This window comes from Nanorana parkeri, unplaced genomic scaffold (genome assembly GCF_000935625.1).
Source record: "Nanorana parkeri isolate BGI_ZX_2015 unplaced genomic scaffold, ASM93562v1 scaffold657, whole genome shotgun sequence".
In the NCBI taxonomy this organism is placed as follows: Eukaryota; Metazoa; Chordata; class Amphibia; order Anura; family Dicroglossidae; genus Nanorana; species Nanorana parkeri.
Window position 1 is genome coordinate 234,830 of NW_017306925.1, and position 22,552 is coordinate 257,381.

The window sequence follows — 22,552 nt, forward strand, 5'->3', positions numbered from 1 at the left end:
TTACACTCTAATGCCCCCCCGCCCCCTCCACAGTCACACCGTTATTATTATGATGCATTTATATAGCTCTGACTGAGCTCACACTCTAATGCACAATGGTACTAGCTGTAGAGGGACTACAAATCCCAGCAATACATTATACAGCAATGCAGAATAGTATATGAATTGGACTCTGCAAAGCACTGGACCCTGCACTTAGCAACGCCCTGCTGGACCCTGCACTTAGCAACGCCCTGCTGGACCCTGCACTTAGCAACTCCCTGCTGGACCCTGCACTTAGCAACTCCCTGCTGGACCCTGCACTTAGCAACTCCCTGCTGGACCCTGCACTTAGCAACTCCCTGCTGGACCCTGCACTTAGCAACTCCCTGCTGGACCCTGCACTTAGCAACTCCCTGCTGGACCCTGCACTTAGCAACTCCCTGCTGGACCCTGCACTTAGCAACTCCCTGCTGGACCCTGCACTTAGCAACTCCCTGCTGGACCCTGCACTTAGCAACTCCCTGCTGGACCCTGCACTTAGCAACTCCCTGCTGGACCCTGCACTTAGCAACTCCCTGCTGGACCCTGCACTTAGCAACTCCCTGCTGGACCCTGCACTTAACAACGCCCTGCTGGACCCTGTAATATTTAATTCACAACTGGGATATAGAAATGGATTATAATAGGGAACATTACACTGTAATGTTCCCTATTCTAATCAATTTCCCTAAAAGATAACAGCACACTGTGGTCAGTTTTATACACTGTAGTGCTGCCAGAGCCCGACACCATCCCGGCCCTATGGTCTGAAGGGGGCGGGGCATGCGACACAGTGCCTGCATCAGTAGAGAGGAGATCCGGAACATCGACATCAGGCTGACAGCGCCGGAGCATCGTGTTGCCCACCAGCCCTGTCTGCCCCTGTCAGTGGGCCCCACTAGCCTTGGGCCCCGGGGCGGCTGCACCGCCGGTAGGTCCGCCCCTGGTTCTGGCACTCCTTTTTTCAGCCCTATTTCTGGTGTGTAGGGCATTTTAAAATGACTCCAAATTACAAGAAACTATATTAGTAGTAATGTAATTACGAAAAAAAGAGGATTTTCAAATGCAGGTAAAACAGGACTAACAATTTATTTTTAAAATGCTAGAAGATTCTGAAATATATTTTACTTTACTGACTTGGTGTAGCTTGCTGCCAGCATTTTCTTTTAGAAGGATCAAACATAATAATTTTTCCCATTGGTACTAATTTGCTTAATATCACTTGGTATACCCCCATGCTTAATCATGAAGGCCTTTTTTTAAGCGAATGATACTTGCAGTCAATGACTATAATTAGGTTATTAATTAAGATGTGAAGCCGTTTTTTGTTTAAGTACCCTATCAAAGAACAAGCTTTCTTTTTTTCAAACTGCATCCCTCTACAGTTTATTAAGGGGTGAACCAACTCCCAGGCCTTTATGGAACCTTTTCATGTCAGTGATGGATGAGAAGTGCTTCAACCCAAAAGAACATCAAAGCAGGGAGATTGGCTGCTGGTTGTAGAAGAAGGGGTTACAAAAGCAGGGATAGGCTGTCCGCATTAAGTGACCCATCAGCCAATAGTTTCTTATGTGTTTGTACACATTGAGGGAAGAGGAAGCCCCCTGCTGGGACTTTGAAAACAGAGAACATAAAAGCACTTTTGGGAAATGTAGCTTGCAGTTTCAATGCAGCTTCTCACAGCCCATCCACACAACATCTAAATACCATTTACAGAGGTGAAGTTCTCAAAACCTCAAAATAGAACTTGTAGGGAGGGTTTGGGGGAGTCAAAATTTTGGCACAAAAGACCTTTGGCAGCCTTTTCCTCAGAATACCAGAGCCCGTGGCGAATCACTTTAAGGGTGACCCCCACAGGCATTAACACTCATTGTGCTTGTGTGGTTTTGTGCTGTGTGTGAGTGATGTTCTCTGTTGTGATGCAGTCATGCAGATTCCAATTATCAGACATTACCCTTCCCCACTTGTCAGCCAAGAGGCGACAAGGCACTTTTATACTGCCTAATGAATTTTTATGATCTGCCCCTTTTCTTAAATTTCTTTAAATAATGTGCCATGATGAGTGTCTGCTTGTTTATTCTCTAGCAAATCTCTGAACCCTGCTGGCAGAAAATGCTGCTCCAAAGCACATTGTTTCTCCTCCTGACATCATTGTATTTGACCCAGGAATGGCAAAGATGTGTTGCAGATTATAAACAACTTTTTTCTCTTTTTTTTTTTTTTTTTTTTTTTATTAATTCAAACTTCTGTGATAACATTGTTTTTTTATTTGTAATCTGATTTGCCAGGCCCAATTTCCAGTTTGTTATATGTACAGAAATATGTGACTTTAGATTATTTTCTTCATGTAGCTTGTACTAAATGGCTTTATATTGTATAGTTAAGTAGTGCATGTATAGTCAGTCATAAGATAAATGCACTTACAAATGCAAAATTACATTGTCACACTGAATAGGAAGCACTTATCTTGCAGTTACTGTTGCACTTGTAAAATGTTTAATTATACAGTATCTCCATATACCTGAAATGACAAACCATTTTGTCACATAATATAGAAATGGAAACCCTTTAGCCTTTACACTTTGCTCCATCTTTGCTTCTGATTGTACGCTTTTTTATACTGCTTCTGATTTTACATGAAAAGTTTGTAGTTTTAAACTATAAACTGCAAGTCTGCTTTAGAGATTTCATATTGGACTTTTTTGGGGGTTTTTTTGGTCTAGCCATCTAGTTAGTAGACATAATTTCAAGTGTAATTTAATGTAACTAGATAAATACACACACTCAAGCGTTACTTTGTTAGGTACACTAACACAAAGTACGCATACATGTTTAAATGGTTCATTTGATGTTTGACCAACTAGGAAATATGCATAATGTAAGTGACTTATCATAATTGTGCCAGTTGTGATAGTTGCAGCATTTGATAAATCTCCAACCTGAAATTATCATGAGTCTGAGTATGTCCAAGGACCAGTTTGTTTTGCTACAGGTGGCGATTGTTGGATATGGATCTGCGCGCATCCAGGTTCAACCACAAACTGGAGAGATTTCATTAGGTCCTGGGACCCTCAAGCCTATCCACTGGATGCTCTGGTGACTCCATATCATCAGTTCACTTTGATGCCTTTCCAAGCAGTAGATATAGGCAAGAAATGTAAAAAAAAAACACTTGAAATCATTTTAAACTTACCTAGTTATCGCTGCTCGCTCCCGCGCCGAGAACACTAAGTTATGACCCATTAGTTTGAATTGCTTACTTTTGAGATACTTTATATGTGGAGAAGTAACTTGTTAAATTCTATGGAGTATTAGAAGGTTCTACTATTTGTTTTTAGTGTTTAAATGTTAATCTTACAAACCTGCACTGTTAAACTTTCCCAGAATAGTACACAATGCATTGTGAACTTCGGTGACATTTGAACTGCTAATACTTCGCTTGCTGTGAAGATGCAGTGCAGTTTATATTCTAGATGGACCTAGTTTATCACTTTAATTGACTAACTGGGTTTTGTGAATTTTTAAACTTGGCTTTGCAACCAAACTTAATGATAGGATCCCATTTATCATTCTGGATGCCTAGAAGCTTACAAAGTCCCATACTTGCCTGTGGCTATTCACGGTATGTTAATTGGAGCTTTGCTAATAATCCATCTTCTGCATTGCAAAGGGAAAGGACAGTGCAAAGAAGTCTTCTTGCTTCACACAAACAGTGTTCTCCCTGGTAAAAGGGTTCTGCTAGGTTCAAACAATATAGATGGTTACCTGAGCCCAAGGACTATGGCTTTCATGGTACTGGGCAGACTGGAAAAAATATATTTTTGTCTGCTCTTGAATTAAACAGATGAAGCATCTGCAAAGTGAGTTAAATATTACAAGCTGCCATTATGTAGCACTCTGAATGCTATTCTTGCTATATAGTGTGACTTGACTTTGTTTCTGCAGGATGCAGTTCTGTACTTGATGCTCACAGATTTCACATATTAGCAATATCTTAAAACTGTTCCCTTGTCACCGTTGCTTAAAATACACCTGCCTTGACAGAAACATGGGGGCTGCCATTGCCTGTAAATGCTAATTTCTTGGCTTTAAAACATCCCATCATGCAGCGAAAATGCCAGAAATCATATATATATTTGTTCAAGTCAGATTGAAGCCACATCATCAACATGACAGCCAGGCAACTAGCATTATTAGGAAGAGAGGGCAGCATGCATATTACTTTTATGCCAGGTTTCCTTTTGAAAAATCCAATTACTGACCATAAACTAGTGTTTTTCAAGCACTATGTGAATAAAACAGTATCCCCAGTCCCATCTTTTGCAGACTCCATTTATGACTGGCAAAATAAAACATAAGCACAATAGGAATCACATGACAATAAACCGAAGGCCCACATAACACATTTTAGCGTCATAAACTCAACCTGTTGAAAGAAATTGTGTTGCAGTTTTTTTCTGAATTTGTTTTGAAGCCTGGTGTTGCTTTTAAAAATTATCAGTTATTCTTTTATGTGAGTATAAGGTAAGGCTGTAAAATGACTATATAATGACTGCATGACTGAATTACCTATAATAGAGACCGCATGGTTTCTTTAGCAGCCTTTTTGGCACAAGCTTCCTCCTCATATGCCTTTACTAATTAATGTTTGGCAGGTGGAGTGCAGACTTTACCTGTGTTTTCCGATTTTTATAAGACGAGGTCTCAAAGTGATTCCTTACTAGGAATGTAGATTGAGAGCATATATTCTGGCTAAGAATACCCACTAGTTCTGTTTGAGCCTATTGGGTGCCATCAGCTTAGGGCTAGTGGCCAGGGAAGAGTCTACACTGGAGAGTTAATATCCTTTGAGAGGCCATTAGGCAGTGCTTAATAAGAAATGCCAGCAAGTCTGACTCTCCAAAAGGAGAAAACACTTATTTTTAAATGCTGTTTTTAAATCGTCTTCTAGGACAGCACATGAGGCCCCTCCTCGAACAGTAATTGCATCACTAAAAGCCTTAAAAGAAGGTCGTCCTGCCAAACAAAGCATCAATTGGAACCTGGTGGAAGGAGGCTCGGCTCAGGATTCTCAGTCTTTGACCCACCCCTCTTTGCCTCACCCTCCTCGATGATGGGACTCTCATCCATTTATGCCCCCCAGTTCCTTCCTCCTTACAGATGGGAAGAAGTCTGAGCCCACTCCATTTTTAGTGCCCTGGGAAGGACATAATTCCTTGGAAGCTACTTACCCGCTAGGTGGACCTGCCTGAGCTGGTAATGTTGTTGCTTGGGAGTTTCAGCTGCTACTTCCAATTCTGTAAGGATGGGGGTCTACTTGTGCCTGTTCCAGTCAAACCTCTTGGTGAATGTGGTGTGAAGGTCAAAAGACCATTTTGGGAGATTTCCTCTACTGTACCCCCTATTATGTTATCTTGCCCCTTAAAACTCACTTTCTATTCAACAAGGCTCCAAAATAATGTCCAAGTGTTACAATGAACCTTATGTTCTTCATAACATGAACGGGTAGATGCTCTCCATTTGCTGGTGATGCGGCACAGCGTTGGGACCTTGTCTCACATCTTCTGGTTCTGTCTCAAATTATGCCCCTTCTGGTACTCCTCAATCTCTTCCTTCCTAGTAACTAGTTTCCATTGGCTAAAACAAAAACCCTGAAGCCTGATAACGCCTCAAAAATGTACAAAATATTTACAGAAACATGCCAAAAAAGCTTTAAAATCGCCTGATCACAATCAATTGTGAAAGGGGCTTCCTCTGGATTTTTATCGGACGTTAATTGATGACGTTAGGTGGCCATTTTTGTTTGCAAATGCAAACAAGTGGCATTATATTCTTTTTATATATATTCTAACAAACTTTTTCTAATTGCACAGCCATATTGCATCTATGAAAACTTACTGTTCACAGTGTAGATTAGAATAACATATGTAGCATTACAAAACAAAATAATAAAGTGCTATACACAAATTTGAATATGCAATGCTTTAAGACTGCACTTTACTTTTCCATTTGAAGACAAAGTTGGAGTATAGATTAAACCCTCCGCACGGTGCTTATGAGACCAGCTGTATCTGGAGGTGATGTGTAGTGCCAGCTTGTTTTTTCTGTATCCTTAGGGGAAAAATAGAATGTCTTCATCTTAAAGTGACACTAAACTCAGGAGTTAAATCTTAAATACATTCAAGTACCCCAACTATTAACAATAAAAGTAGCTTATTTATGCATCACTCAGGTGCAGATCCTCTAATCATCTCTGAATTGGTGCTGACAATGTCCTTCCTTCTGGTCGGTGGCTCATTTTGTTCCCCCCTGTGTGTTTTGTAAAGTAGCCACTGCTCCGAGCTCGCTCCTGTGATGCACTATAATTTCAATATAAATTCGTAAACTAAACAGGAGGTTGTAGTCAATCACGGGAGTGAGCTTGGAGCGTTGGCTAATATAAAAGTAGCCAACCAGAGGGACCATGGTGGAACAAAAGTAGCCACCCTCCAGAAGGAAGGACAGTGTCCGCACCAATTCAGAGATGATTTGAGGATCTACAGCCGAGTGATACACAAATAATATACATTTTTGTTAATAGTTGGGGTACTTGAACGGATTTCTAAGATATCATTCCTGAGTTTAATGTCACTTTAAATACACTAAACTGTATTTATGGTGGTGATGAGCTGAAATAGTTTTTACTCTACATGCAAGTAAGATGGTTTCATAAATAAATCCAAATTAATTTCATTATTTGGGCTTAATTTTTTTTTTCTGTTTTTTTTTTTTTTTTTTTTCCAGTTGAAACTTTCATTCACTCTGAATCAGGAAAGTGGAATGCCTCAAGGATGCTACATTTACCATTACAGAGACAGTAACAAGTAAGTTACATGGTTTTGAGCTTTAAAGGAGAGCTTCATTAAATGTAACTGAAAAGGACAGCTAGGGGTAAGTGTAATGTGTTAATCTTAACTCCGTGCTGCTAATTCCAAGTTAAGTCTGATGAGTAAGTTATCCATTGGCTCAGCGCTTGTGGTCAGTGCACTTTTCTTTTTCTTCTCCCTACTTTTTAACGACTGACATTAGTTGCTGCAGTAGATGTCCATGGGCCTCCATTCGCAGGGACTACATCTATTAATAAAAAGTAGAGACCGGAAGTAGTGCATGGATCGTAACCATTGATCTTAGAGTACCACTGCGCTCTGGGCATGCTTTTCAGAAACTAGAACTCAAAAAGAACAACACGGAGGGAAGTGTCATTAACACATTACATGTATTTCCCACTGTTCTTTCCAGTTGTTTTTCCTTTTTAATGAGTCTGAAAATGTTTTTGTGCTCACAATTACATGAAAATAAGGAAGAGACTAAAAAGCTATATAGTTCTATAGTTTAAATAGCATCTTGGATACTTGTATATAATTACATATGTATTAGTTCAAATCTTTACCTACTGACCTACAGATTTTTAGACCCCAATCTTGTATTCACAAATAATTCGCTCACCAGCCTTCCTACAAGCTAGCTAGAGGTGGTACCCATTTGTTCAAAGAATAGTTGCGCAAATAACTTCACAGGTTTGGGGCCTTCTCATGAATAGGTCCCTTTATTCCCTTTATCAAGACTTTTCCTGCATGGCTTGGCTACATGACTAAATATACATTTTTTTTTTAATATATATATACGCTTACCTAGGAAAAATATATGCAAGTAGAAACCAACAACATTTTATAGTCAAAACTTTTTCCTGATAGTTGGGAAAGCTTTGGACCCCTGTCATGTTTTAATTGCTCCGTTTGGGCTTGAGTATTTAAACAGCATATTAAAGATGTCTTGCTAAGCAATACCCAGGTAGGCGTGCCCTCCATTTAAGGCTATAAAACATCAAACACGGGCGGTATGGGTACTTTCACTTCAGATAAGCAGTATCTAGCTCAATGGTTAGCCACAGTACTGGAACCCAGAGATTGAATGATTTGGAGGTAAGTATTCCACAACACAGGGCTGCTTTGGATGATGAGGGGGTGACCTTTTGGCAGCAGGTGCAAAAACGCATACCTGCACCTATAATTTCAATTCTGGCTGGTTACAATTCAGCAGTAAGTTAGCAGGGATTCTTCTACAAAAAAACAAACATTTTCATAATGGATTAACTTTCTTGGTGCCGTAATAATCATTGGTAATTCAATTATATTCCCTACCAGTTTGTTCCCTGCCAGGGGTATATCAGTAAAATGTTTCACTTATTTTTTGTTTACAATTTTTCATTTTTAACATGTTTTTATTGGTGTAGGTGATGGTTAAATGCAATCTGGAGCAACAGAGCAGATCTCTGTATAGCCTTTATCATATCTTGTATGATGTCAAATATGGCATTGCAGCTAGTGATACAAGCAGTCAACCTGCATTAATGGGTTTGTCAAAAGATCTTCGCGCCTAAGTTTCTGCTAAATCTACTCTGCTGCTCTGCTATTCTAAAAATATCCGGGCCATCTGAACAAACCTACCAAGCTTTTTCGTGTATAAATGGCCTTTCCCCTTATGTCTAGCAAGTAAAAACCTTTTAACATTTTCCCTTGTTTTCCCCCGTGCACATAATGTGATTCCTAATAAATTGACAAAGTAACACCTCCGTGAAAACTGCTGACATAATTACTTGCTTTTGATTTCTGGTGGACTACTTTCCGTGGGCCAAAAGTTCATTATTCTTTTATTCATTTTGGTTTAATTGAATCCCTGGACCATACCGTACAATGGGCTTATTTTTTTCTATTCAGTGAATCTGCCAATCCACTTTCCATCTGGAAAACCTTCAGATTCCACGCCTGATCCAAACTTTCCTCCTCCAGCTTCAAACAAGATACTGCTTCTTTGGATACACCAGCTGAAGTGAAGCAGAGAGGAGCCGAAAGAAGGTTTCTTCCAGACTCCTCACCCTTAATGGAGGACTCCTGTAAATTATCGATCTGAGCTTTCCAGCAAATTTAGATCACCAAGTCAAAAAGAACATTTTTTTTTTCCCAATTGAAGTAGATGTTACAATGTTTGTAAGCATTGTTCACTAATTTGGCTAGAAGAGAATTTAAACATTTTATGGTCATTTCTGTGAGGACCCCCTACAGAAATCATACTACATTCCCTGACCACATACAAAGTCATTTTTTATTTGTTATGTTTCTTTGATCATCTTCACTCTCCCTGAGAACTAGAGACATATTTTAAATGACAGGAAAACAAATTGCATCTATATATGTATTGTATGCAATATATATTTCATAGAGTAACTTCACTCACTAATCTTTAGTAAATCAAGCCTGTTGCTGTTCTTGGCGCCATCTGGTGACGAGAGAACGCAAGTTGAATCTTCCCAACAACTCTGTATTCTGCAAGTAAAATTGACAGCTATTGTAATCCTTCCACTAAGGTTTTAGCACCAGTTCCTTTATAAATATTTAACAATTGGGTGTCCGTTTGTGAGCTAGTTAGTGGCCAGTAAAAGCTACTTTATTAGGGTTGTTGAATAGAGGTGAAAGGATTTGGCTAGAACTAAAGCAGAAGTCAAGATATACTATACATTGTGTGGTGGCCCTAGATTCAGGGAGCTCACCTAGTCCCACAGACTAGCTTCTTCCATTTTGATAGTCTTGTTAGTTTGATTGAATAATAGGTTTACTTTTAGGGTACATCAGTTTGCAGTAATGCTTGTGCAACAGTAATATAAGTAATGTACTAACATGCACAATTTTTGGTCCATTATGGTGCATTGATAAATTTTGTTTTGAACTGATCTTTTAGACATATTCAGTTTAGCTACAGTTCATTGCTTGAACAGTTATTCAGCACTTGAAAGAGCAAATTAGCCTTAAACTGCTTCAGATCCTTTTACATTGTTACAAACAGCTGGAAAATTCTAGCAGCATTTTTAGCAGTAGCAACATAAAGCCTTAACCATATTAATTCAGTAATCTTCCATTTCACAAGGAAAGATACAGTATAGTGAATTTGCGGTACAGCAAGGTAGTGCACAGAGAAGAAATTATGTTTTGTTATATGTTCTATAATGTTGCAACTGTTTGCTTCAATTCCTTCCTCTTTTTTGCTTAGTGTGAGCTGTACAGCATTCTGGGGTGTTCAGGGTGCCATGCAGTGGCTTTAGACTAGGGAAGGAGTATCTCTGGTAGAGGCAGTGTAGATGCAGTCTCTCCACAGCTCAGCGCTCCTTCTCAGCTGCACCCCCTGCTGGTATTTAATGAACAGGCTGTGGCTGCAGGGTGCTGGCATAGTAGTTGATTTGGGTGCAAGAGAATGAATAAGGAACACAGCATTTTAACATTGAGCACTGGTGAAATTAGGCCAGGTGCAGAGCAAGTTGAGGGCTGCAGAGAGTCAGAGCACTTCTTACATTTCTGTAAATGTCTAGAGGTGGCTTTAAACTTCTAAGTCCATCAGTGAATACTGTAGCTCTGGTAATTGCTCAATGTCTGCTTTTCCTTAATATGTTCAGCTTGTTAAGTGCACTTTTGTTACAGGGTCACTTTAAAGGTACAGCAAGACGCAATAACTTCAGGCTTACTTAATGTAGTAAACTTTCAAAACTTTTTTTCAAAAATGAATCCAGATCAAACAAATATAAACTTTGCCCAGCAAAGCATTGCTTTACATTTTTGCCCAAACACTCACAATCAGTATGTTTCTGCACAGATGCTTCTAAGTTTCTCAACTCAGCTTCCCATCCAGTACAAGATCACAAAGGACAGTGCCAAACTGCAGCAACTGTTCATCTGCTACCTTGGAGGAGGTAGGAGAGGGGGGCAGGGAGGAGAAAGTAGCTTGATTTGCTGTTTGCGGAGACACACGCTGCTTACTAGCACACACAAGGGTGACTGCATAGCACTCTGCTTGAGAAAGGAGTCATTTAGAAACCGGAAGTCAGGACCAGTGCTCCGGGTACCAGCTGATTCTGCAGGAAACTAAAACTTTTAAACATCAAGGTGCAGCATCCATTATAAATGATTTCATCAGCATTTGAAATGGCTTAAAATCTTTTCTGACTTTAATATCACTTTAAGTTAATTGATGTCCCCAGTGTAAATCTCCATAAAATAACACACCAACACTAACATTTGGTATTAATTGTCCCATCCACGTACATCTTTCCTCTGCTAGTTTTAACATGATTAAGCAGCTGTATTGTATTTAGCGAGATGATGCTAGTATAGTCTAGGGGGGCCCCAAGCAAGACCTTAGTCTTGCGATGGTTGTAAAGGGATTAAAAAAACGTACGATCTGCCCATCTTGGACGGGCAGATCGCACTCTCGATCATCGCAAGCCACACCCCCTGAGGGCCGGTTTGCGATGACTGTAATGAGGGGCGGGCTTACGCTGACTGCAAACGGGCAGTGTGCGCGTGCGCACACCGGCCCGTTCGGCAGCTGTCGAACCAGCAGGCCACCAACTCGCCGAGAATCGTACGATTCCCGGCGGGTTTTCAAACATGCTGGTTCGATGGAAGACGTGCGACCGTACAGTAGAAACGGTCGCACGCCTTCCATACACTGCACGATTCTCGTACGATCGTGGGATTTCCCGCGATTCTCGTACGAGAATCGTGCAGTGTATGGGCACCTTACGTCTGAACGGAATGAAGCAAATTTTTAAATGCTGCTACTTCTGAATGATTGTAATTTTCAAAACTATCTTTAATATTTAAAGTCCAAATATTTGTTTTATTGATGAAAATGTATCCCTATGGTTTGCATCAGCTGGTTTAACCCCTTAGTAGCACAGCTTAAGAAATGTAGTTCCTGGGAATCAGAGCAATTTTTCAATTTGTTTTCTCTGTTAAACCATAATTTCCATCTTCCTCATTCATTACACCTACACATATTATATACCGTTATTTTGAAAGGACAAAATGGGCTTTAATTTCATGTAACATATGCATCTATAAATTCTTATTTTTTTTTTGTGTGTAGCTAACAAAGTAATTCATAATAAATTATTTTATTGCTCCTTGATTTATAGGGTATATCCTATGTCTGGGATTTCAATTTATTTTGGGAGTTATAGGTCACAAAATACATGGAGTGAAATACAATTTTAGTGTGGAACAATTTTAGAATGTGGTATGTTTGTATCCTAACTTTAATAGCCTCCTCTGCGCTATTTTGTTATTTTTTATTAAACTTTTTTTTTTTTTTACATTTTAAAAATTGGGTTTTTTATTTTAATTTTTTTAAACTAATGGCACTAAGGGGTTATTTTTTTATCTACAGTGACTTTGATACTTTGTATCCCTGAGTAGAATACCGTATTCTTCTTAGAGATACTTTGTATCAGTTTGTAACACAGCCAGTTCCCAGTTGCACAACACAGTGAGCTGCTGCCAGCTCTGAGACTATTACGGCTCTGCGATCACAGCGATCAGCTATTGGTGTGATCATGGCACTGTGACCACGTAATCTGCTGTTAAGGGCCTGCTTTGGACTCCGAGGGACTCATCAACAGCAGTAACCCAATGAGCGCTTGTCCTTTCACGGATTATCCCGTCACCAGTCATTGACAAACTGAACAATCAAGACGGGGTATTCTCGTCACCGGTCGCGAAGGGGTTAAAACAGTTGCACTTGGGAAAGAGTATGCGTATTGCAGTCATCACCGAATAGTGACTCCCTTAGGGACCCCATACTATCATCATCATCATCATCACCAACAGTCTTCCCATAAAATTGTATGTCAAATTACCTTTTTTGTGCATTTGACCGCCATGTAAATATTTATGATATTGGAGAGGCATGAGACTGCTGCTGAACACTGCCATCTTTGATTGGGTCCCAAGTGGACTCAGATCCGCCAATCAAGTGTTTGATAGCATTCCCCTGCTAACATTTATATATGTTTGAGGCTCACTAACCAGTCTCATTTATCTGATGGCAGGGCAGAGAGGTTGATAGGTGGAGCTTACAGCAGAGCGCTAAATGCCAGCAGTGACACATGCTGCACATATTACAATCAACTTCTGCTTTGTTTACATTTTATATACATTAATGACTCCGCTGCAGTTCTGTTTAATTACTTTAAGGGTGCACAGATAAAATAACTGCTGATCTGGCCTGAACTCAATTAACATTTGCTAAGCCTGTGCAGTCTCCTGCTGTCTGCCTACTTGGCAGAAGAGGGAGAGGACAAGAGCACACAGGTCAAACTTAGGGATTTTTTTGGGGGGGGAGGTTAATGTTCCAGTGCTTTTTATCCTCTGCTGCAACACGGTTTTAATTTACCAGGTTTACTTTGTTTTTCTGGTGACGGGGTCTCTTTAGCTGACAACTCCCACTATGCATTGCACCAGTGTTATGTTGAACCTTGCTTTTAGCACATCCCTACTTTTGCAGTTTGTGTTCTTTCTCTTATATGTTCACCTGCTTTCACAGTGTAATATTGTGCAAATTAGCAGTGGCTATGTGGCAGACATACTGACTATCTCTCATTTAATCTATAAGACAATAATGTAGAAAGGGAAACGTTTGCAGTGTCTATTGCTGACCATACACAAAGTAATTTTCAGGGAATTTTTCTCACACCACCAAAAGTAGCGAAATCCATTTTAATTTACTTTTTATAACATGATTATTAGCTCTTTATCAACTAACCTGCATTACAGGTTTATGCCATTTGTAATTAGGCAAATAATTCACAACATATTAACCAGTTGACATCCGCGGTGTTAAACCCCCTTCCCATCCAGGCCATTTTTCAATCTAGTTTATTACTAGATGGAAATAATAACTAGGAATAATCTCCGCTATACTGTCAAACGCTATCTAGGAAATTCAAGAGTAGGATGGATGAGATCTCCTTTTTCCATTGCATGTGAATCACAGAAACCACCTGGAGGTCTCAGTTTGGGAAAGTCTGAACAACCTATTATCCCACTTGTAACTATTCAGATATAAAGATTAATGGACCTGACGTCATTTCCATAACACACTGTATATTGATTGTAACCTGCCTCTGAAAATACCACCACACAAGCAGGACAAGACTCAACACATCATGAAATGCTCATTTCACATGAGTAGTCCTTTTTAAATAGATTTATTCATGACATCACTCAGTTGTCAATATACATTTTTTTTGTTTTGTTTTTAGCGTCCAATACTGGATAATCTATTCAGTTGTCATGCCCACAAAAACATTGCATTTGTCATGAAATATTACAGCAGTAAAAAAAAACTAAAAGATTCTGAGTATTTGGAATGAAGCAGAAGAATCACAGAACTCCTACCTCATCAATATCAGAATGCTTTTTCAAAAGGTTACTAAGGCAAGGGAAAATCATCTCTTATTACTTAAATTGAGGTGAAAGCCGAGAATTAAAAGTAACTGATATGGTTTGGTAGTGAAGGCCAGAGTACCCTGAATTTTGTTTCCTGTGGCTGTGCTGTCCAAGGGTTCTATTGGGTGGGCCTGCTATGATGTAACTACATGTTTACTAGTCCTTTAGAGATTTATGAATAGATGAGAACTGATAAATCAAACCACTCTTACACAGCAGTCTTAAAGGGATTCCAGCAATTGAAATTGGAACATGAATCTAAACACCCTTAAAGTCAGTGGGAGACCACTCTTAAAATCATTTCTCCATTTTTAAGCCTTATAGTCAGAGTGCATGGGGAGCTGGGCACTTCCCTGGGAAGTGGGGAAAATGCAAAAAAAGTAAACAAAAAAATTCCATTCAACAGGGAGCAGCTTTTTAAATAAAGATTAAAATGAAACATTAAAAATGCAAAATTCTTTCTAAATGACAAGATGGGGGATGCCCTAAACCTGCCTGTGACGTGACACACCTGCAGGATCTACATAAGCAAAAGTGATATTTAAGAAAGAACAAATAAGTATAACAAAGACATATGTGCTAATATTTAAAAACAAATTCTGCTTACAATTATACTTGCTCTGAACTGAATTTTCCTGCAGATTGCAAGGGGGCTGGGGAAGCTAAGAAATAACTCTGTACAGTGCTGGCACATCTCAATCAGTCTTAACAAAGGGTTAAAGATCTAGAAGCATTGCATGGTAATGAGAGGAATCTCATTGAGGGGAATATATAAAAACTAAAAACTGAAGCAGACAAAATCTGGGCCAGTTGCCCATGGCAGCCAATCAGCATCTATCTTTTTTCAAAAACTAACTGAACATAACTAACTATGCAACATAGAATCTGACTGTGGTCATCTGCTCCAGATTCTGTCTGCACCAGTTTTTATAAATTCACCACCAGTGTGTCCCTAGTCTTTCTATGATGACTGTTTACTGTCACTTTGTGTATCTGACCCGTGTCACTTCTCAGTACAATTTCAGACACATCAAAAAGGGTAAGGTATGCTGTGTGAATATGAACACAAGAAATATATAGAGGTGTTTTCTCAAATTTGCAAAAGCGGAAATACACTTTAAATAATATGCTTGGGGAATGCCCCAAACCGGTTTATGAAGTGTTGTAGCTGTAGGATGTACTGCAGCAAAACTGAAATTTTCTTGCTTCTTTGGAGGGGCCATCATGGGGCCCCTCCCCCCAAAAATAAATACCAGACCATTAACATAGATCAGGGTCTGATATGGATATTAAAGGGGCACCCTGTGCCAAAAAGGCAAAACTAGGCCACATACCCTGGGGAGTGTACCCCTTATTCCCTAAAAAAAAAGTTAAACTAGTTCCTGAGGCAGCTTATTTTGCATTTTCACAGATTGTACTGTGAAGAAGCCTTTCTGTCTGCAAAAGTTAAACCTAATTTCCTTCAGATGCAAACGGTGCCCCCTTGTTCTATGCAATGACCTTAACGTGAATATCTAACTTTACACCAAGCTTACTATATGGACCATTTATGTATTTATACATGGTGATCATGTCCTAGATTGTTCACTTCTCCTGCCTTCTCCAAACTCTTCACCCTTTAATGAATAGCCTTGTTAGTGTGTTTCTACTTTTGCCATCAAATTTGAGAAAATGCATCTGGTTTTTTTCGTTCCTTTTCACACAGGATACATACAAAATATATTTTTAAAATAATTGTTACCTTTTTAGATGTTTTGTTGTAGCAGGTAACATGGCTGAATCTTTCTGAGCACATTTTAAGGTGCCCGTACACCTGCCGATTATCATACGATAATCGCGGGAAATCCCAGGATCGTACGATAATCGGCAGGTGTATGGAAGGTGTGCGACCGTTGCTACTGTACGATCGCACGTCTTTTGTCTCCCGAGCAGGCTTGAAAACCCACCGAGAATCGTTCGATTGTGGGCGGTTTAGTGGCATTCTCGGGAGACAAATGCCGAACGGGCCGTTGTGCGCAAGCGCACTACTCGCTCAACATTGCAGTCATCGGAAGCCCTCCCCTCAGCCTTGAGAAGCCAAGAAACCCTAACCCATGTAGGAACATTAAACAAATATAAAATAGGTGTTATCCCAATTTAGCTGTGATAGTGGAAATACACTTTGTGTGTAAATTCTCCTTCACAAGTATTATTAATTTCACTTTAGTAAGATTTATATAACATTTTATATAGAATGTTTCAGTCTTTTGATCCGATAAAATATGGATATTTCATTTGCTGCAACGAGCACATGTAAGCCACAATCCGTTAACCATTCTGTACTAGCCATCACAAAATCCGTTTTTGTTAAAGTGGAGTGTGAGCCTGCTAAGATTTTCTGAGTTGGTTATACCAATAATGTAGAAGAAATAACATATGGTCTATTAATAGTCCTCGTATATCTGTAGAAGATACGTTTTTATATTTCTAATGTGATGTGTGCCCAGTATTGCCCAAATTGCCCTTTTTTTCTCTTAGTGTGTGTTTTTGTTTCTGGATTGCAAACTGAGATTTATTTTGACTTTACATTAAAACCTGTTCACTAGGTTTCATCACACTGTTACTTGTTACCTTAGAGCAGCTGTTTGCTGCTGTTTGGACTGATAGAAACAACTTTACATATGCACTTGATTGATAAATATTGCCCTTTCTATAGTTGAAGAGCTTTTTAAACCTTTAAGCTGTGTACAATGTTCACCTGTCACGTGCCAAGGATGAGCTCATGGGAACAAGTCCAGAGCTGTATGTGGCAGTGAAAGCTGTTTGCTTCCCTCAGTGAGCTCACCCTTTCTGTATCTTACATGTTGATGTGATGCAACTGCTCTATTCTTCCACAATGAGGGTTGCACTTTTACCCGTGTGTGTGTTTTTATTTTTCTTTTAATTCTGGAAAATTGATGATATTTTGGACCTGTTACCTCTTAGGTGACATTTACAAAGTCATTCTTTTGGAAATGTTGTAGTCAGAGTTGGTGGCAGAACGGTCAGATGACTGTACTTCTTCTTTCTTGTCTCTGTGTTTCCATATTGGCCCAAATATGGATAATTCTTATTTGGTCACCATTTCTTCCAGAGTATATTAAATTCTATTCTGATACTTTGTCCTGTTGAACTTCTTATTCTTGACCCTAGTGTTGCACTCTGGTTGAACTCGGAGCCTCTCAAAAATAATCTCCAGCAGTTTTCCTGGCTGCCTCTCTGCAGTAAGGGTTTTTGTGACTCTCTCGAACTCTCTTTTCTAACCCGTACTTTTGTTGTCTTAAACTTGTACAGACTGTGTTCCCTGGAAGTGCTGCTCCTGATTTTAGAAAGCCTGGGGAGAAATCTGAATGATTTTTATTTAACATTTGGCACTCTGGACACCCCTGTCAGCAAGCGTTATTTAGCATTTAAATTTTATTATAACAGTGATAATTATACAGGTTGTTGCTTTAATTTTTTTTTTTTTAAAGCGTGCTTGGAACAGGTTAAGAACTAGTTAAGCTGCATATCTCTAAGCTTACATGTAGTAATAAAACATTGCTCTTGTGACACAGTTCACATTGCTAGTTGATGTAATAATTGTCTGTGTTCTGTGCACAGGGTTGTAAGTTTAGCAAACGGGTAGAACTTTATAAACGTGATTAGGCGCAAATTATTAACCTCCTTTTTCCATGTAACAGTATATGCCATCTCTCCATTTACTGTTCTGAGCTCCTATACTTTGTATACAATTTTGGCATTAAAAGATCAGCCTAGAAGTTCTGAGGCTACCAGCACATGACGGCACTTCTCCTTTTTGAGCATCACAGCCCATCTTGGAGGATCAATGGGTTTCCAATGTATGCTGTGTTCTGTAGGAGCAGTCCAGCCTTGGAAACCCATTATAAAGCAATGCACTTTCAGGGGAGAGGATATTCCAAGCATCACATCCCTGGCTGATCAGCTTTATCTCTAAAATTGAAATTGTAATCCTCTCTACTCCATTTTTGTCGTGAAGTTAGATGCTTTGTGTCCCACACTTTAACAAGCAAGTGGTGATTGCCAGGGCCAGAAATCAGGTAACCAGAGTATTTTACCTGCTATATATAGTTTATTATTTAAACCTTTTTTTTTTACATTTTTAAGTAAATGTCCTGCTTTTCTTTCTTTTAATTTTTTTCGTAAATTCCTACAAACGAACATATTGCATTGACTCGATTGGACAGCTGTATTTTGTAAGGTTAAAGCTAACTCTAGACACACAAACTTTCATCAAAATATATTCCACAATAGCTACAAATGATATAAATCGACTGTGTGCACAAATACATTTGCAAACCCTGTTTATATCTTGTACAAATACCAGTGACATTATAATTTTGATGCACAAAGCCAGTGCAGAAAGTAGAGCTGTGGGAGGGGCCCAGCAGGAAACTATAAGGGGTGGATACAAGGCCAGTCACCCTGCACAAGGAGAGGGAGCAGCAGTTCTTGGTCCACTGGTAGGTCCAGCACAGCAAAGCATCATGCGGGGTTACTTTACAGATCTGGAAGAAAGCTACAAAGCACACTAAGATTCAAGTAATACACATGCTTCTTGTATTTAGACAATGTTTGCTTATCCCAGAGTTCAGCTTTAAGTCATCTTCTCCAGTTGCAAAGAAACCAGAAAGTAAGACAGGTGGATCTAGAGTCTAGTCTCGGGAGGGGCACTGCCAGAAAAATATGGTGTTGCTTACAGAACAGAATATTGCACTAATACATTACGTTGCAGTTGTTTAAGTATAACAAATCCCAGCAATACATTGTGTTTGGTCCTGTATCCTCGTTCTGGGTGCCAGGGAGCTCTCTGCCACTCTGGGCACACTGGTAGCACATGGGCCCACGCTTGCTCCTCATTGATGGGCAGCTTCTTGATTTTCATAAAAATGTGCACGCATCCCCCTGTGGGAATTCCCCTGTTGGCCTTTCCCAGGATCTGCCCTTGACCTGTCGTTCAATCTCCGCTATGGGGTAGAGACCTCACCTGACCTCCAATCCCAGGTATAGGGTAAAGAGCTCAACTGATCTCCCATGCCAGCTATGGGGTATAGAGCTCACCTGACCCCCAATACTAGCTATAGGTTGCAGAATTCACCTGACCTCCCATCCTAGCTATGGGGCACAGAACTCACCTGACATCTCATCTCGGCTATTGGGTACTGACCTCCAATCTCAGCTATGGGGTACAGACCTCACCTGACCTCCTATCATAGCTATGGGGTACAGACCTTAACTGACTTCTCATCTCGACTATGGGGTACAGAGCTCACTTGACTTCTCATCCTGGCTATGAGGTACAGTCCAGTGCCCCCCCTCATAGCTCTCCCACTGTCACCGCTCTCCTCTCCCAGTGTCACCTTTTTGTATCCACTGTGCCCTCTTTGGCTCTTCCGCTGCCACTGTGCCACCCCTCTCCTCTACCACTGTGCTACCCCCCCTCCCTTCCTGTAGTACAGCACTCAACTGGCCTCTCCCTGTGCGATTCTCCCACAGCTGCCAGCCTTTGACGGTCTGTAGTCACACAAAATAAGAAGTCATGAGGCCCCAGCTTGAGCTGGGGCAGCTGCCTAATTGCCTGACTACAGTGCAGACTCTGCTTTTGGGCCCCGATTGCTCGGTGGCAGCAGCAGAGCGGCAGCAAAAGGAGCAGTCATTTTCTCGAGGGGGCAATTGCATGTGACAGAGCTTAGTGAGGTGTAAAATGGTTTTCAGTTGTCTGTTTCCCTTAGATTAAAAGGGTGCCAAGCATGTGTTCCGCACTCATACTAGATACTATTATGTGAGAAAGTGTTTGGCAAATTTTAAGGGCCTCCTTGAATCATTCTTTTTGCATTACTCAATTGACTTTTGCGTACTGCTAATGATAAATGCTGGCATAAACAATTTTAATAAGTTTATTTTTTTATCTAGAATGTTTAATGCTCCTTTTTTTTAGTATCACAGTCTCCGCTTTTGAAATGGATCCAGTAATGTTAGTTGCATACATTTTTGATATTGTCTTTTTAATATATTCTAATAAAGGAGGTTAAACTTTTTGGTGAAACCACTTCACCCTCTCATTGTAGAGTCTTAAGAGAAAAAGGATTTGTAAACATCTTATACAGAATCAAGAATGGAAGGAAATAATCATTGTTTAAGTACGTTTATTGTTCTAGAAGACAGAGCAGCTGTTTATATGGAAAATATGTGATCATGACAGGTTCATGTAGGGTGCGTCTGCTAGAAAAGATCTATACTAGTAAATGTAGTACCTTTCCATGTTTGTCTGTTAGACTTGCTCTGTATGATTTCACATTATAAACTGGATTTTTTTTTTTTATGTGGACTGTTTTGACTGATTTCCTGAAACTTCCAAATAAAGGATTTTTAAAAAAATCTGGCATATATAAGGCTTATACTGTACCTCTTGGGCACTCCTGCACCCAAGTCTCCTTGTCTTAGTTTACTGACCTGTCCATGCCCACGTCGTAGTCTCACTCTCATGCTTCAACATTCAAAATCCCCACTTTTATTCTTTGTAATAGGTCCCTTAGTTATGCAGACCTAGGGCCCTAAGCACTGAGATCTTACCACACGAGTCCATGAGAACATATAAACCATTAAGTGATTTCATCTCAAGCATACAACAAAACCTTAAATACCTATGGATGAACTGACCTGTTTGTGTGAGATTCTACAAAAGAATGGAAATGTCCTAATGCAAATCCCTAGTGCGGGTTGTAAGGCTAGGCAAGATGACGTTTCTTTGTATCGCGCAGTCTCTTGGCTACCTTCCTCCATTTTTTTGAAGACAGCTGGGCTGTGGTCAAGAATATATTATATGAAAATACTTTGTCAGGGCTGTCAGGTGTAATTGCCTTGCACTTCACTGTGCAGTCTAAGAAAAGAAAAAACATAGGAGAGCCTTGTCTGACTTTTAACCACGAATACAGAACCATAATTGGTTTCCATTTATTTAATACATGGGTCTAAGGTGCCAAGCCATATGTTCTGTCCACTCTGACACCCAAATTCAGGTAACTATGAAGCATTTATCTTTATAAAGTTCTCTCACTTCTGGCCCATACTCAGCAGGGATAGCACACCTAACCTTACCAACATTCAAGAGGAAGACACTGCAAGCTTCTTTTTGAGAAAAACTATAATCAAAATAGCTCTATTAAAGTACAGGGCCTAAGAAATGCTTGTAGCACAAGGTTTTAGAAAATGTTGGAAGCATATCACAGATACTACTTGCCCACACTATATGGTACACGGCTGGCCTTTATGGAAGAACATACAATGCCTGTCAAAAGTATTCACCCCTTGGGAGCTTTCATGTGTTAATGCAATGAAGTGTTGAATTATAGGTGTTTTGTTTTTTAATAATACTAACCAGCAGGAATATAATCCTATTAGATGCAGAAGTGTTTTAAATTATAATTTAAATAACTGCATAACACCTATTTTATATTTGCTTCATGTTTCTTATTTACGTAACATTAATTGAATTGCTGCTTGCACAATATATACCCTATTCTGAAAAGAGAAGTTGTTCTCTGACAAAGTCTTTGTTCCTTGCAAAACTGAGTTTTGCAAGGGATGCTGGGCAGGTTAATGTGAACAAATAATCCTGTGTATACTGTGATGGCAGATCTTATTGGTTGTAAACTAGGTCTGAATGGTGTCTGTCCTAACAAATGGTTAAAGATCTAGAAGCATTGTATGTTCATGAACGGCAGCTCAGTCTGTCCCTAGTCTTTCTATTGGGACAATCAAAGTTTCGTGTCACTTGGAAATTGAGAGAGAAGCTTGCGGAAGCCTGCTACATACACACCTCAGTTAAGTTATTTTTTTAAATTATTTTTAGGTATGCTGTGTAGAATGAACACATAAAAATACAAGGGTTATAGGAGGAACTTGAGCCACATGACAAATAGTAGGGTTTTCTCGAATTTGACTTCAAAAGTTGAAATACACTTTAAAGTTAATTATTTAGTATTTAAATGTACTTTTGGCAGCAAATACAGCCTTAAGTCTGTGTGACTGGGTCTTAGCTTTTCACATCTGGATACTGTCATTTTTCCTTATTCGTTTTTGCAAAACTACTCCAGCTCTGTCAGGTTGCACAGAGATTGCAATTGAACATCCTTTCTTGAGTTCACTTACAAATTCTCTATTAGCTTGGCCATTCC

At 39.7% G+C, this 22,552-nt stretch overlaps 1 protein-coding gene across 1 annotated transcript in view; it reads left to right on the plus strand.

The window, feature by feature from the left end:
- The window catches only part of DIS3L2 (DIS3 like 3'-5' exoribonuclease 2), a 328,965-nt gene that overhangs the window by 230,656 nt on the left and 75,757 nt on the right, over positions 1 to 22,552 (plus strand). Inside the window, exon 14 of the mRNA XM_018563342.1 lies at positions 6,805 to 6,884. Within this exon, the coding sequence (XP_018418844.1) occupies positions 6,805 to 6,884 (80 nt within the window). The remainder of the gene's footprint in view (positions 1 to 6,804; positions 6,885 to 22,552) is intronic.